This window comes from Manduca sexta, chromosome 16 (assembly GCF_014839805.1).
Source record: "Manduca sexta isolate Smith_Timp_Sample1 chromosome 16, JHU_Msex_v1.0, whole genome shotgun sequence".
Classification (NCBI taxonomy): Eukaryota; Metazoa; Arthropoda; class Insecta; order Lepidoptera; family Sphingidae; genus Manduca; species Manduca sexta.
The window spans coordinates 1,209,125-1,227,142 of NC_051130.1; the positions used below are offsets into that span (position 1 = coordinate 1,209,125).

Below are 18,018 nucleotides of genomic sequence, written 5' to 3' on the forward strand. Positions count from 1 at the left end.
AAATTAAAATGATGTATTATACTTTAGAAGGAAATGTATGAAATTAAACGTTTTTGTAGTATTTTCATTATGAAATTAGTGAAACAATATCCACATCATAATATATTCAAAACGTCAAAGTAAGTATAACACAATATTGTAAAAATATAATGCTTGTATTTTTTTAATTGTATTATAAATTTCAGTTAAGTCTTAAAATACGTAATAATTTTCTTTATACCATTTAAATTGTGCGAATAAATATTTACAGATAATAGCTTAATTGTAAAAAGAATACGGAAAATACTTAATGTATATAACACAAAGTTGGCTCAAAAGCATAATAATATGTTTGATATGATCTCAGTGACATAATTCTAAATGGTACATTACTTTGAACATATTATCTTTGTTTTACTTTATACTACTTTATTAATTTTCAAAAGTTCAGTAAAATTATAAAATATTATTCATGTTAATCACTAGACGATATTTAAATCGGAGATATGTAAAACGAAATTAAATATAGCTCTCATAACAAGTTAGTACAATAATTAGAAAAAAAGAGATTTTGAAAGCAACTATAGATATTATGCACAGTATTATAAAAGCACTGGCAAATTCAATTGTTTAATTTTATGTTTAAGAACGAAATGGACTCGCATTTCTTACAAAGTATAGTTATGGTGACATTTTATGCAATTTCTGACTTTAAACTTTACTTTACTGACTTTGCGGATAGATAGGTAGACTTCACACACCCTCGAAATTCCTATAGAGAATTTCTCAGGTATGCAGGTTTCTTAACGATTAAAACAAGCGATAATTCACAAAGAATACCTACTTAATTTTAGAAAAGAGGTGTGTCCCGGAATACTGCGAAATATTTCAATGGATGTAAATTGTGGGTACGAAGAATTTTACTTTTATTACGAATGATGTGGGTAGATAAATACTGTCTGAGAATTTTCTACATAATATTGGCTGCTTTCTGTTCTCAGTCGCCAGTGAATAAGTTTAGTGGTATGATATTGTGTTGTGTACCTAGTGTGTTAGTGTTCAAGTTTACCGGTAAGTGCTAGAATGTATTTAAGGTGACTTTATAATAATATGATATTACTTTATACTTTATTGGTTTTCTATAACATGTGTGTCCCTAAGTCGTTACCACGACATGAATTGATATGATTACCCTGCTGCGGCAGAAGTGTACGTATGTACAGAGAGATGATGGGTTAGGGGGTGACTATAAGGGGAGGTCGGAGGTCACCGGAGCGAGTGCACGTTTATAAATTAGGCACACTGCGGTCACTGTCCGGCTTAAACTGCCTTCACTAAGCCAATGAAATAAATTTGCACTAACCTATGTATGCTAGCACGATATAAGGAGAATAATGTTATAGTGGCTTTTGTTACGCGCACGTAAAGATAATAATATATTATGATATTTTTAATAAATACTAATTCGCTTACCTGTAAAATTTAGGGTTCGCGACAAGGTGTGTGCTCTTGGGATTTGAACCCACGGACATTGGTCTCGGCAGTCCGTTCCACAACCAACTAGGTTATCGCCGCTCCGTGAAGTAATAAAATTAAATAAAATGATCATGCAATGATTTACCATCCGTTGACCCACTTATTCGCATCTAAAAAATGTATCTCGGAGGGTGACATCAATCAGCAGCTAATAGTTTGTCATTAACTGTCCACAATCTGGCAACAGGTGTCATTAATCACCGCTGAAGCTTCATTATATCGTTTATAAATGGGTTCCCAAAGGTCGCGGCTTTGACTTCCGATAATGCGATGGCAGCGTGGCTCCTATTGATCGCGGATTATTGCTTTTTGATTGAAACTATCGGTTATAAAGGATTAGTTTGTACTTAATACTATATTTATATAGATTTTTTATTGCATTGTTTAAGTAACATTCCATGACAAACGTAAGTAATTCGTTTTATAATTTGATTCACAAATTTAGATTTTTCTTTATAACATGCATACCGTCATTTTAAGCGCGTGTCCCGATATAAAGGTCAGATATGCAATTATTGTATCCTTTGTTGGTCGCGCTTTTTTCATTTTCGTAATAATAGAAGTTGAGCTGATAGAGGCAACAGAAATTGCAGCCCCGGGCAAGTCACCTACGACACGACACGTAACACGACAGACTCAGATTTACTACTGAACCGAATGAAACATTCGGCAATAAATTAGTGCAAGAGTAGTCTTTAATAACTGTTGTGTTTATAAAATGTGCGAACTCACGTTAAAGTTAACGCCACATCCATTTTATCTTCATCGACATTAATCTAAGTGTTATGTAGTTATTTACCTTATTGTCTTGTAATAAATTAGTTCAAGGGTTTGTCAAGTTCAATATACCAGCGTGCTAGAATTACCTGCAGCGTTCTTATATGGTAAGAATATCATAATTGTCGCAGATTGTATTCTAAAGGGCAACGGAATGTAACATGTGGTGTAAACTATCTGCTGCAGTATATAATGCGTTATGAAATTATAAAATCATCGATTACACGATTAGATTAATCATTTAATTGTCAGTAAGATATCAACTGTCACTTCCGATGATCCATTTTGTTTATTTATGCCTGTACACGGTCGGACTTAATTAATAAATCATTTTAACAAGTTTAATACTAGGCCATGCAAATATCCGTCCTTTGGACTGGGGGCGTTTGCAGAATTCCACCACGGCATTTCCTACCTGTCGTAAAATTAGACTAACACGGGCTATCGGGGGTCGTGGGCGGACGGCAGCGAGCTGTCCGCCGTTAGTGCACATTATGCATGTTTAGCACATTGTGGTGTCCCTGGGATGGAAGGCAGTATGGAAGGTAGGCCTCATGCTGCCGTCAATGCCAAAGAGGACAGAACAGGAGACGGGCTGCACTACATGGCATGGCGCGGGGAGGAGATATTTCCGTCGGAGGAAGCCCGCAGTCGTCCAGTAATGCGTCAAAGTGGGTCACCGCTGAGTTACAGTTGGTATGCATAGGGTTGTATATATGGTTAAGGACTCGGTCCGACGGTCATCCGATGCTAACATCAAGTCAGGGCGGCTCAACGCTGACTCATAAGGCACGGTGACCAGAAATAATCGCTCAGTCACTACCCAAGAATCTTGGGCGGTGGTAGTAAGGCCTTTTCTCTGCGAAATCAAAAGAAGATGATGCAAACGTGAGATGACGCGGCTGATATGTTTAATGCCTATAAATTGTAAAAGGAGGGAGTTATTCAACAATTTCCCTATTTTTTATAGCCCATGATAATTCTAGCCAAAGGTAAAGACATTTCAGTCTCCTGATGTTTAGGTATTGGGGCAAAACACATCGGCTGCTTTCACCCACCCACGTCACACATTCACATATTATGAACTCTTAACAGATTTTTTAATTAGCTGAGTAATTCATTTAATATTTTATCGTCTGATTTTCGTCTCATGATGTAATAACTACAGAGCTTACCACGACACGACACAACTATATTTCAATGTCATCAACCAGCCATGTATTTCACTCATTATACCTGAAAATTGATCAGAAAACCTCGCCATTCACGGCCTGCGCTAACACAACCACTACCGTCAGTATTGAATTATTTAAATCAATACATTAAGCACAATAAGCCTCCATGCAGTCGTGAAACAGTAGAGGCAACACTAGTTGATTATATTAATCGAAACCATTTGTCTCGGCGCCTGTTCGTGAACAGAGATGCCTTGATATGCATTGTCTCGCGACAAACTAATTAATAGCTTCATAATGTGAGATTACATCGGCCCACGACGCACCAAACCTCTGTAAAGGTAATTATTGCATTGTTATTGTGAGCTTTGATTTATCCTATTATGTGACATCCAAAATGGCATCTCGATTTGGATGCTTGAATTGATAAACAACGTAATAATGCTATGCAGTTGTTCTGCGGAATTAGATATTATAAATTCTGTTTATTTATAAATGATGTTTAATGTGAGGTACTGCAATAAATGTATTTCTTTCCTTCAATTATTTGGTCCAGTGTTTCACGTCGGACCTAAATGGTTATTCAATATGCTTTTCATGGCTTTTAGGGTAGGTTGGCATAGAGCACGCGATCAGTCACAAAAACCTGATCCAAAACGTTTTTATACACACACACTCACACGTAAACATATCATGCCTTTATCCCCGAAAGTGTAGGCAGAGGTGCAACAAGTGTACACACTTATCGCCGAGGGTGTTCCATCCTATGCTGCAATAGGGGGTGAGCCTATTGCCACATCGGGCACAAATCCCAGACTTCGGGCTGAGAGTAAGCAGAAATAAAATATCACGTTGCCCGAGCCGGGATTCGAACCGAAACCTCAGACTAGTCGTACCAAGTATATAATACAATTACGCCACCGAGGCAGTCTACTACAACTGAGGTAGTATGATAACTAATAAAATGTTTGAAATACTTAAACAATAAGTATTTAGCTTCAATCATAAGTATGACAATGATTAGTAAAGTTTAAAATACTAAATAATAACGTTTATTGATAATATATCTCTATACACAAGCCATGGAGTTACATTTTGTTTAAAAACTTGCGTGAATGAGTTAATTCGCTTCATGCGCTTCCACAATTCTGCCTGTCGTAGTGAGGTCGAGCCTAAGTGTTCGTTCTGTGACTGTGTCGTGAGATATCCATCAGGCGCTTTATAAAGGTCTTTATGTTATCTTGTGTAATTAATTGCTTTTACATTTAGATTTACCACTGCTGTACAAGTCAGTCTTTGTATATTTTTTAATATGTCATCGCTCCGCCCTGGAATAAAACATTTATGAATATGTAACTCTTCTTTCACATTTCACAAAATTTGCCGGGATACAGATTTCCGTCACAAAAGCCAGGCTATGTATTTTACCTATATAGAAAGTAGCCTATTAAATAAATAAATGTACTCCCCAGGGTTTCAAATTAAACCCAGACCAAATTTTATCGAAATTCGTTGGGTAGTTTTTGAGTTTATCGCGTTCAGACAGACAAGTCTTTGTTTTATAATATATTTTTATAACTTTTTAAGAGGAACAATTCCGTTATACATTATTATTACATTACTTTAACAGTTTACGTAGCGCACGCTACGTAATCTCTTAATAGTCATAATTTTTTCCCGTTTTATCAACATTTTTCATTAGTGCTCCGCTCTTATTGGTCGTACCGTGATGATATATAGACTATAGCCTTCTTCGATAAGTGGGCTATCCAACATTAAAATATTTTTTCAGTTCGAACTAGTGGTTCAGCTTTATAGTTTTATATAATAGTATAGAGAATAGACATAGAAGTATACTTAGTCTGGCCATAAATACTGTTACACTTAATTATAAAAAAATATTACATTTGAATTTCGAATCTGTCATTTTTATACGATTGTTCATTGTGTTTTCTCATTTTGGCGCCAATACATTGTAAAATATTTTGCGATATTAAAATGGTGTGGGGTGATAAAGAGAACCGAATCGCTGTGATAGCATTACACAAAGTAGGTATGGAGCCAAATGCAATTTTTAAAACTCTCCATACACTTGGTATTAGTAAAATGTTTGTGTACCGGGCTATTAATAGGTACAATGAGACCTCCTCTGTTTGTGACAGAAAAGATCTGGCCGTCCACGTAGTGTTCGTACGAAAAAGGTGGTCAAAGCAGTAAGGGAAAGAATTCGAAGAAATCCTGTCCGAAAGCAAAAGATTTTATCTCGGGAAATGAAGATAGCACCTAGAACCATGTCGCGTATTTTAAAAGATGACTTAGGACTTGCAGCCTATAAGAGACGCACTGGCCATTTCTTAACTGATAATTTAAAGAAGAATAGGGTGGTAAAATCGAAACAACTACTGAAGCGGTACGCAAAGGGAGGTCACAGAAAAATTTTGTTTACGGATGAGAAAATTTTTACAATTGAGCAACATTTTAACAAACAAAATGACCGTATTTATGCTCAAAGCTCTAAGGAAGCTTCCCAATTAGTCGACAGAGTGCAACGTGGACATTATCCGACTTCAGTGATGGTTTGGTGGGGTGTTAGCTATGAAGGAGTGACTGAGCCATATTTTTGTGAAAAAAGGTATCAAAACATCGGCACAAGTGTATCAAGATACCATTCTTGAGAAGGTAGTTAAGCCCCTTAACATCACCATGTTCAATAACCAAGTATGGTCCTTCCAGCAAGACTCGGCGCCGGGTCATAAAGCTCGGTCCACGCAGTCTTGGTTGGAATCGAACGTTTCGGACTTCATCAGAGCTGAAGACTGGCCGTCGTCTAGTCCCGATCTTAATCCGCTGGATTATGATTTGTGGTCAGTTTTAGAGAGTACAGCTTGCTCTAAACGCCATGATAATTTGGAGTCCCTAAAACAATCTATACGATTGGCAGTGAAGAATTTTCCCATGGAAAGAGTGCGTGCTTCTATTGATAACTGGCCTCATCGTTTAAAGGACTGTATTGCAGCCAATGGAGACCACTTCGAATAAGCTTTTTATATTTTTAATTGTTTTATATTTATGTATTAAACTGACACACTGTAAAAGTAATAAATGTTATTTGCAGTTAACAATTTTCTTTTTTCTTTATTACAATATTTATGGCAAGACTAGGTAGATATACAATCTACTTGACACCAAATTGCATCAACTTAGGTTTCCTATTTTTGCAGTACATTGTCTGACTGACAGTCTGCCCTCTGATACCTCCACGTTGTGAAAGTATTAGCCTATTACGATTACCTGACAGTTTAATAACTGCCGGCAAACTCTTACTGTAGCCCTTTACTGACGGTAAAGGATGAGGCAGCGATTTTTGACAACCGACTGCACGATTCTGCGTCACGTTTATTTCATAATATTTTGCGCGTCCGTGTGCGCTCAAGCGAAAACGCCACAGGGCAATGTCCTATACTTCCTTATAGCCAAATATTGATGAATTACAAGCTAATTTAAGTATCGTCGGCAAGTTTAATAAAACTGATATTGTTTAGATTAAAGTCCCACTATAAACTATTAATATTAAAATGCTATGATTTTACGCGAAGCCAGCCTGGGACAACTCTTTATGATTATTCATTTATGTAAACGCACGTACCGACACTCCTCACGTCTTCTAATAAACAATTATTGCTATGATTATTTCTTTTCTTTGCCTTTTGTTTAAAATTTCCACGATCCTTTATTAACAAGAAGCTGTCAAAATCAAGTCTACATCAGCTACTTCCCACGAACATGCAATTTGAACAAATTTAATTAAACTTGTAATAAATCTATTTTAAGATCGACAGGATAATGTCTGATGAAACGACGGTTTATTGTTTTTTTGCCGCCGCTGTCATAACTCGGCGGATAATTGTTGGTTTACTGACATCTCCGAGTGGCGATGAGTTTCGAACACAATGCGGTACAATAAAAATGTTATGTCGAGTTGTTTTTGCTGTTGAGTTATTTATTGTATTCTGAACGCTTCTAACAGTTAATGATTAATTTATGATGAAATTTATAATTCGATGTGTTTTTCTTCACCAATATTTCGCCGTGGGTTCACTGGACTGTTATATAATAGCGTATCACAAGGTGCCATCCATAATAATTATGGAATGATAATTATTTGTGGTGTTCATTAGTATTTCGAATAAGTCTAGGTTTAGACTTTAATATCATTTGAATAGAATTCAAAGTTTAAAGTTTAGTTTTTGTATAGAACAATCCAGCTTGGATAGGGGACATCAGATTTCTTTCTATACTCTTGGTCTCTCGTGGCTCGCCGGCGAGCCAAGACAGCTACATGACATTTGCGTGTGTCACGGGATTATAACCTTATATACTACATAATAAGGTTATTTTTCCGTCACACGCGTAGCTGTTTGACAAGTCATGACGGGTTAATAACCATTATTAGCCTACTTTATACTTGAAGTATACATCAGAATTAAATAACTTTGTCATGCCAGGAATAAAAAGCAATATTACAACTAGTATTTAAAATAAAATATCTCATAAAATACGCCAAGTTAATTAAAATAGTTAAAACTTTCAATTGAAGAATGCGCGAGTACGCAAACCGCGAAATTGTGATGCGCGGAGATAACTGACGGTTAAGTAAACCGCGCGCCGCTCGGTTACTCGACATTAACAGCCTTTACTGACGCCGGCCATTTGGAAATGCATCGTTACGTAGTTTATTTTACATTTACAAGCTGTTAGAAGATTTACATTAAGTAATAGACGCAATTTTGCTCGTGGCAAGGCCTGTTTAGGTTTTTTTAAAGTTCCGTACCTCACAAAAACCTTTACAGCGTCACTTTATTGTTTGACTGTCCGTCGGTCTGTCTGTCATGACCCTCTTTCTCAAATACGCAAGAAGGTATCGATTGATATTCGTATCAAGTACTCAGGTCTACGCTCTCTTTCAGCTGTAAACAAATCGGCTGTCTAGCTGTCCTAGAGTGATTTCATAATTTTTATGATGATAATAATACGTTAATCAAATAATATATTCTTCCAAATATTTTTGTATGCATTTACAGAGTGAATCTTAAACATAATCGTATTTGTTAAGATGTTGATGTTCATCCTTGACCTCGACTCATCGCTCAGGATCAGTACGAAACTGTATCATTTGTTCTTTTTATTACATCAGCTGAAGATTAGCCACAACACAAAATGTAGAGATCACAATATATAGATGCACCAGGGTTTAAGATGTTTCTATGTTTGTTATAAGTTAACATATTGAATGCTTATGTTTAAAATTCTATGCACTGATTATAAAACAATTCCTGGACTGATTTACAGGTTACTGTAAATAGACAAAAATACATTTGTATACCGGCAAAGAAATTTGACCTGAATGGAGCTGATATTAGATACTTATATCTAATATTATTCTCAGCTCTATTCGGGTCAAATGTATTTTAATTTATTTAAATATTATTTGAGCCACAACTTTATCTAGGTTAGTTAACGAGTATGGTGCAGGTACCACATTGCCCAAAAGTCACTGAAGCTCCCTTTGTGTTCAAGTGTTGTGGTGATCTTCATCATGTCATTTCGTCATTTGTCGCCTCTAATAATAAATTTAGAAGTGTTGTGTGCTCCACATCGCAACTTCCGCAAATGCAATAGATTACATCTCTAGTAACAAATAACGACCGTAATGCAGTATTGATAGGATGACACGGTGTTTATAAGTTCATTATGCGCGCGATGAGTAATTGATAACGTATTGATGAGTCGGCATTTATTGAGATATACAAATGAATCGACAGGGACGATGTCTATTAATTCGATGTTAAGCGCGGTTTATTACTGACAATATGCATTGTAATGGCACTTACCGTCAGGCGAGTGAGCCAATCTCATAATTCAAATGTACAATAGTCAATAATAAAATAATTTTTCATAAATATCGTAATTTTATATTGAAAATTACTAGTTCAAAAAAAGTTAAGTAAAAGCAGACAACGCATAAATGCTTCCATTAATTTTATTAAAAACTTAACACGCAAAAAATACTGTTTAAAACTATGCCGTGTCTATTAGTGTATAGGCGTGTTCAAAATCTGCTCCACTTGTGCACACAGCGGAGGAGGCTCGTTATCGCGGCTGCCTACGTTACGTCACGCCTCGCACCTCACTCGCACTCTCGCACCTGCTGTCTAATCACATACTCCTAATACATGCTGACTGTATGGACTTTGGACATTTCGCGAAAGATTTAGTTAAAGGCGGGCAACACACCGATTCGTTCTGTGCTATCGATGTTTATGGATGAGGTAATAACTTCAGTCAAGTGATTCACTTACTCGTTTGCTCCTTCTAGCATATAAAAACTGTACAGCACGAATGCATAGACTAAGGCGAGAGATTACTTTCAGTTGCGTGATCCAATATCTTGAATGACAGATGCAGGTTATAAAAATCTTCTGAAATGTAAATATCACTACTATTTTCATTCCGGAAAATTATTCGTCAATATTACGTTATTTTATGCATTAGTGCTAAAAGCTACTTCAAACCCGGTAACGAACTTTATTGCGTCTAGTAGCCGACATCCTTTTAAAAGCTTGATGGTCGAAAACTGATACATCATTAAATCTAATTTATCGTTAAAAATATGCTAGTGCATTTTTTTTTATAAACAACGAATATTTTTTCATCTCGTACTATATCTACTTTATTGATTTTAATGTTAAGCATAGCAGTACAGTGTATTGGTGAAGAAAAATTCGTAAATAAAAATTCGCAAGTCCGCAGTTTGTGTGGTGGTTCACACACCACCGCGGTTTCATACAACCGTGATTACTATATAAACTATAAACTACTTATATACGTAACAGAGAAATTTAGATATCACTCGTCAGCTCATCGCTCAGTGGTTGGTGTCCAGCGTCATCTCGGAGAGTCGTCATGAAGTTCGTACGTGCATTATTTTTTATCAATTTAATTAAATTTGTGAAACTAGTGGTTCATTTGCGGGCTAAATTAAAAAAATAATATGAATTAATTCAATACTATGTCATGGACAAACTATTGTTAAAGTCCAAAAAAAGTTTTAAGTTCTAACATACGTTCTTGTTTTTTTTAGATTTTATCTACTTATTTTGAAATTTTATAAAAACCTTAGATAAATCTGTTTATACGATTCATAGGAAAGAAATCTGCGACGTTTTATTACACACCATAATATTACTATAAAATTACTCTCAATATATATTTTTTGTAATCGAAAAAAAAACAGAATTACAAAAACTAAAAGAAACGATAATCATTTTAAGAGTAAGCAATTTAACATTATAACAGCAATTCAAATATGAAACGGCTTCATTCATAAACAACAATAATTGTTTAGTTCACATTCGTACATCATCAATCATTTTTCAGCTCACACCCCTCACCGCCATAATCGCCGCGGCTTCCGCTGGCCAGATATTGACCAATCAGCGTGCAGAGAACTACGACAATGCGGCACAAATCTACCAATCAGCGCTCGAGTACCAACAGCATGGCTTATATTCAAACCAACCACAGACTTTCGCAGCTGACGCAGCGTACCACAGCAGGCCTGCAACTGAGAAGACTGCAAAGATCTTAAGCTTTATATTAGAAAATGATGGACACGGTTATCAGTACGCTTATGAGACTGAAAATGGTAATCGAACAAATTTTTTAAATACTTTTCTAGAAAAAGAATCTGCCCTTGAGCGTCCGTTACTATAATGATTGATTTTTTTTCAACGTGACTCACGTTTGTTAGCCTGACATTGGTCGGTTATACAAACACACCGGACTTTCGGGTGAGAGCTTTGGGCGTTCGCAACTTATGCTACAGTCGTTGTTTTGACCTTTGCGGAAAGTCGGAACCTATTAAATATATTAAGCTTCCAACCAAACCAAATGAAATAACCAATTTATTACATATATTAAATTATCAATGTCACAATGGTAAATCTCCAGTCTTATTATAATATAGACAGGGTGATAATAAGACTTTTTCATCATAAAAATTACCACCCGACCCACTGTAATTTTGCTATATAAAATCATTGCATGGCTAAAAGTATATTTTATATTCCAGGCATTAAAGTCCAAGAGGCCGGTGTCGACCAGGGCAAAGGCCACACCGCCCAGGGCGCGTATTCCTACACGGGAGATGACGGGCACGAGTATTCCGTCTCGTATATGGCGGATGAGCACGGGTTCAGAGTCCAGGGCGCACACCTGCCGACCCCGCCGCCCGTGCCAGAGGCTATTGCGAAGGCCTTGGAGCAGAATGCTAGGGATGAGGCCGCCGGGGTATATGATGATGGTAACGTTAATAAATTATTTTTGTTTTTAATTAGCTGTTGGTAGAATATTTGTATCCGCCATGACGATCATCGTTCACACAGTGTTATACGTCGTAATGTCCTATGTCAGTGTGTCGCGTGCTGTATCAGCCTATGTACTACATCCGGTTTCAATCAGGCCATCATAAATGTGCCGACTAGCAAGTGGCATTCATATCTCGACAGTCGAGACTATCTGAACTCATCTCCACTTACCATTAAGAGCATTGGAAAATGTAATGAAACAGTAACATTTTACAGGTCATCACGAAGAACCTAAGTATTCCTCCGGCTACGAGCACGCCAGTCCTCACGCATCCGCCGCCTCGCCTGCCAGCAGCTACCATCACAAATGATCATCATTCTAGATTAAATTATAATCATATTATTATTTAATAATTGCATCTGAATGGTCTGTGTTATTGTGTGTTGATGGTCTATGTCTGGTAAATGTGATTCAGTCATTCACGGTGGCTGCGATTCCCTGTTTCAAAATCAATACGAGACATTGGTTATGAAATATTACTTGTGGCAATTAGGAATAAAAATATTATGATCAACATTTTAATGATATTAAGTCAATTATGTGTGATATTAAATAGAGAGTTAGCCCCCAATGTGACGAACTTTAAATTTATTTTTTTTTAACTATAGGTTTAATGGGTTTTTTAATGACTCAAAAATACATTGTAATTTATTTAGCCCGACTATTACAATTAATTCTTTTAGAGTATTACAGAAAATCCCCGTGGAATACAAAATGTCATAGAGAATTCAGACCCTGGTCGCAAAGCGTCCATAAATGCTACCTGTCGAAGCGACCAAGCCAGACTGAATCACCTGAGTGTTCACTGCGCTTTTATACTAGTCTGCCGACACCATGACGACCTAATATGAGCCGTGACTATATCTAGTTGTAATCTCAGATTGTTATATTTGATTGTTGTGAATGTTAAAATATACGTTTATTTTGTTATACTTGTTTTATTCTTTAAGGTCACAAAAATATGAGTTATGTTCATACTATTTATGCCAAATTATAATCTGTATTTAGAGATGCACGATCTGGTACTAAACTATAAGTCTCCTTCTTTGCATATGGTTTGGCCTGTCATCTTGATGTTGACGATTATAATCTATCGCGGTTTTCCAAAAATAATATAAAATACTTTAACGTCACTCAAAAAAAGTAATTAAATCCGCTATTATAGCTGTCGTTGAAAAATCATTATACCAACTAAACTCCAACCAGTGCTGTGAATCCGATGAGGGTCTTTCAATTTAATAAGCATAATTCAGAATTCTTCCCACATACCAATATATTATCGGAACATTCCCTGCGACCTGCGCCGGCGCAAACTAGTGACGCAACAGCTGTGTTCCACCGCGCTCCGCTTAGGCGCGACCCAGTGACATTTGCACGAGCACTGCTGCCCTCTGGCGGTCATTAACGGAACTACATTACAACAGAAATACTTTTTATTGGTTACGTTTAATTTATGTACGCGTTACGAGGCTCTTTGCCTATACCATTGTGTAATTTGAATGTACTCATGATTACAGGGTCATCATTATGTTTATGACATTATAATTGACGTATAGTCTCTCATTATCACATTAAACTGAAGTAGATTTAAACTAGTTTGAAAATGCTGTTAGATAACGTTTATCACTTACTATTTGGTAATCTGCTTGCTTGTGTACGTCTTCTACTATGAAGTATTATTTACCTTGTTTGTAACACACAGACATACCACTAATATTAAATAACTACCTCTGCAAAAAATGATCTAAATATATCTAAATCAGCAATAAATTTAACTGAATTCACCTTTTGTAGTACTTTCATATCCCAACCAGGGTGTAGCTCAGAAACTCTAGCACTTATTAATTATTTATACTACTATTCGTATTAGGTATTACTTCATAATAGGTATGAAACAGTCGACAAAAGTTATTGGGGTGTCATGTTAGTTGCATTGAACTGTATGTATGCTAGCAATCACTTTTGACACGTATCGAATCTCTATAAGCTGACAATAAAACAAAATGTTAGCCAACTATAAATTAAATTGTGTGTGAAGGTACTCAATAAAGTTTATCGTAAAATTCATCACGGTGATCATAGTAAAGCGATTTTATTTTATAGAAATGCATACTTTTTTCTACGACCGCTATGAAACCAGCTTTGATTTGTTAATTATATTTACATAAAATATTTTTTAATCAATGCAGGCTGTGGATAATTAATTAGAGCTAAGTTATTACAGCGATCATCCCGCTATCAGTCGACTTTAGCCTATAATTTTATTTGCACTTCCTCACTAGCTGCCACCCACACCTACAGCTTTGTAGCACTGCAAGAAAAATATATACAAAGACAATTACATAAATTGCTACTGACAGAATACTTTATGCTCGATTAAACCATTGAGTCGAAATAAATGGCAACTCCGAGGCGCTGTGGTTTCGTGTCGGCGCACGCTAACTATGCCCTCAAGCTTGTTAAAGAAACAAAAATGTTTCTTTCAATAAGTGTCTGCCTGCGGATATCTTAAGCGCTCACAATAGATTATTTTTAAACGTATAAGTCAATGTTTCTGAACCTCAATCGTAACATAATTTTAACAATGTAATTTTCAGTGTTATGATATGACTGTTTAAGTGATTCTCGATGGTAGGTAACACTGAAAATGGGCTTCAATTGGTATTGTAGTTATAATATATTATTATGGCCATTACTACATGCCAATAAGCACCTTAATAATTCTACTAGAGAGTTCCAAATCATTCTAGATCTTTCAAGAATGTTCCACGAAAATCAACGATACATTCGGTTGTGCATAAAATGTAGCGCGCGGCCACCGCGAGTCAGCTCTGTTTGCGAGGCGATCAACAACGATAAGCGAACTTCGAGCGATAACTACAAGCGATATGGAGGCGAACATTATGGATACCGAAATCTAGCACGTAACTATATTAACCCACTATTGGTAATCGGTATCTGACCCCTTTTATAAATTTATATTAGTCTATAAATTTATATTAGATTAGTGTGATGAACAAGAGATCTAAATTCTAGGATTGAACTATGAGCTGATAATTATATGAGAGAATCGTAATATACACATACACACATACATTAAGCTCTAGTTTTAACTAAAAAACACTTTTTGGTTTGCGATAGGCACCAATAATATTTTAGTAAAATAAATATGATAATTATGTGTGTCAAATCAGTGAGTGCAAAACGGATCGTTCCCTTCGTGACACGCTTTGCGAGGGAAATTTCATTATAATAATTACTCGTGTATTAATATAATTGATTGTAACGTCGATGCATCATTGTTTTTTTATAAGATGGGACAAGATGCGGTACATGATGGTCTCCTCAGTGTCCATAAAAATCATAATGACAGAGGAATTATAGCGCTATACTGTATGAAGAAAAAAAATTGTCAACAATCTGGAGGATAACCAACCAACTTGATAGTGGGGATACTAGTTATGATGGGAATAGTCGAAGGCAAAAGACCTAGAGGTCGAAACCTGAAGAGTTGCTCGGACCAGATTTCCGAGAAGCTGGAGATCCCCATCAGCACCGCCCTTCATCAGGTGACGGATCGTTGGAACTGAAAACAGTTTTCAAAACGCAGCAGGAGTCACGATCCTCAGTTATGGAGGAACGATTAGGAAGAAGATAGTGGGGATGGAATCCGAAATCGTAGTTTATATTTACTTTAGACCCACCAGGCTATATCTAGAAGTTGTTTGCCTTCGTCTGCATCAATTAATTTTTATTCGCAAGGACATCCCAAATAGGATATTGAAATTTAAAAGTGAAGCGAGTATGTAGACGTGCCCTTATTGAGTTGAGAGATGTACCTTGGTACGCGAACGAATTGATGTTCGAAGATTTGCTCATGAAAGACTCATAGATGTAACTTGCATTCGCCTGCTCAGTAACACGTCATTGAGACCAACTAGTTGTACTTGTTTGCGTTTATAAGTCGCATTTCCGAATTCTTTCAAATATTATGTCGTTTGCAAGAGCTTTTAAACACACATTTGGTACATTGCTCTAAATAATTAACAAATAGCAGGGTGCATTGTGCTCGATATAATATGATGTGGCGATTTATATTTATTTATGTATTTACCTAATTTTGGCAAATTATACGGATCCCACATCTCGAAACTTTATTAATGCTTTGCCGATTTTATGCTTATTTAGGCGATAAGAGTTTTAAGCAAATTGTAGAACAGTTATTCGACCTTCGCATTCCTTTTTGAACGTACACTAAACAAAGCGAAATTCATTAGCCGCGATGGTTGCTGACAGATGCTCGCCTAATTTAAATAGATTTATTTTTGGATAAACTTTACGGATTTTATGTGAGAGGACAGTAGTGACAGATAAATAGACCTGATGTAGTATATTATTGTATTTTTCTTACATAAGGATTGATTAGTGCTAACGGGGCTGGTACCATTCATCTACAATACTGACGTAATGATTCGTGTGGCTAAACAAACCCTTAAATACATCGCCATAGGTATTCCTTCCTAGGAACAAAAGTTAAGACTTATACAGATACAGAGTTCAGTGACTATCAAACAAGACGTAAAGAACAAAGATCAAGAGCAATTATTTAATTGATTAAAAACAAATATTTTCATAGCGCATTTTATAATACAATGACGGTATTTATCGCGTTTTATTATATTATTAGACCCATGAGCTGCAAAGTCTTTGCAACGTCGGGAAACAATATATATAATATAAAAAAACGATAAAATACGTAAAACGTTCCTTTGGTCTCTCTTTTCTTCTTTGTATTATTTGTTCTGTTTGGTAAAATAAAGAGTATAAATAAATAAAATAGTTTTATTACAAGGTAAATAGTGCTTCGGCACTACTTGCTTGTGCAGAGGCACAAGTAAGGTTGAGCAGATCTCTGGTAGAGACCAGAGATCTGCTCAAGGTGTGTGCGGGCTGCGGTGCGGCGACGGCCGCTGTACGCAACAATGCGGTTCTCACGCTCGCGACACACGTGCATTTCCGAACCACGGTTTTTAGTTACAATATCTTATATCGACAATGCAATGTTTATGCTAATTTACCGCACTTACTAATTTACACGTGATATGATATTGACAGTTGTATTTTAGGGATTAGTATGTGTGACTTTACTTGTGTATGACGTGTCATTTAACTATCGATCGTATTGTTTAACTTCTGGAAAACGTTTAAATACCTATAACCTACTAATATTATAAATGCAGAAGTTTGTAAATGTATCTCGATGTTAGTTAGAAGTTAATATCAAAACCATTTAATGAATTTGATTGATATTCTATAAAACTATCCATTATAAATATAATGTATAGATTCCTAACTTATATGGAAAAGACTTAAACGCGAGCATTAGCTCGTATTTAAAAAAGAATAACAGACTTTGACTTTATATTTGTATTAGCGGTTGCTAAATCTATACTATTATATAAAGCTGAAGAGTTTGTTTGTTTGTTTGAACGCGCTAATCTAATCTCAGGAACTACCGGTTCAAACTGAAAAATTCTTTTTACGTTGGATAGCCCTTTGTTCATGAAGTGCCATAGGCTATATATCATCACGCTATGACCAATAGGAGGGGAGCAGTAATGAAACATGTTGCAAAAACGGGGAAAATTTATTAGTTTTGAGAGCTTCCGTTGCGTGCGTTGCGTAAACGGTTAAAGTTATGCAACAATGATGTATGATGGGATTGTTCCTCTTAAAAAGTTCTACAAAAATATATTATAAAACGAAGTCCCCCGCTGCATTTGTCTGCCCGAACGTGTTAAACTCAAAAACTACCCAACCTATTAAGATGAAATTTGGTATGGAGACAGTTTGAGACCCTGGGAAGAACATAGGCTCCCGGGAAAATATATAGTGGGACTTTTATAATAGAAAACTTTAGCCGGAAAAACTTTATAACGCAGGCGGAGCCGCGGGCAAAAGGTAGTATATCTATATATTTAATAAATTACTTTATACCTTACCTAATAGCAACCGCTACGTATGTACACAGCAGCACTCGACATTTAAAATAACAAAATACTGCACCCGGTATATGAGGTATAAAGTTTCGTATTGCCCAGTAATTATACTGACTCCGATATCC

At 36.1% G+C, this 18,018-nt stretch overlaps 1 protein-coding gene across 1 annotated transcript; it reads left to right on the plus strand.

The window, feature by feature from the left end:
* The first annotated feature begins 935 nt into the window (after window positions 1-935).
* Window positions 936-12,826, plus strand: LOC115447236 (cuticle protein 3-like). Its single transcript, XM_037439061.1, has 5 exons — window positions 936-1,050; window positions 10,385-10,439; window positions 10,905-11,172; window positions 11,599-11,829; window positions 12,110-12,826. The coding sequence occupies exons 2-5, from the start codon at window positions 10,431-10,433 to the stop codon at window positions 12,202-12,204; spliced, it is 603 nt and encodes a 200-aa protein (XP_037294958.1). The 5' UTR covers window positions 936-1,050; window positions 10,385-10,430; the 3' UTR covers window positions 12,205-12,826.
* Window positions 12,827-18,018: the final 5,192 nt, after the last annotated feature.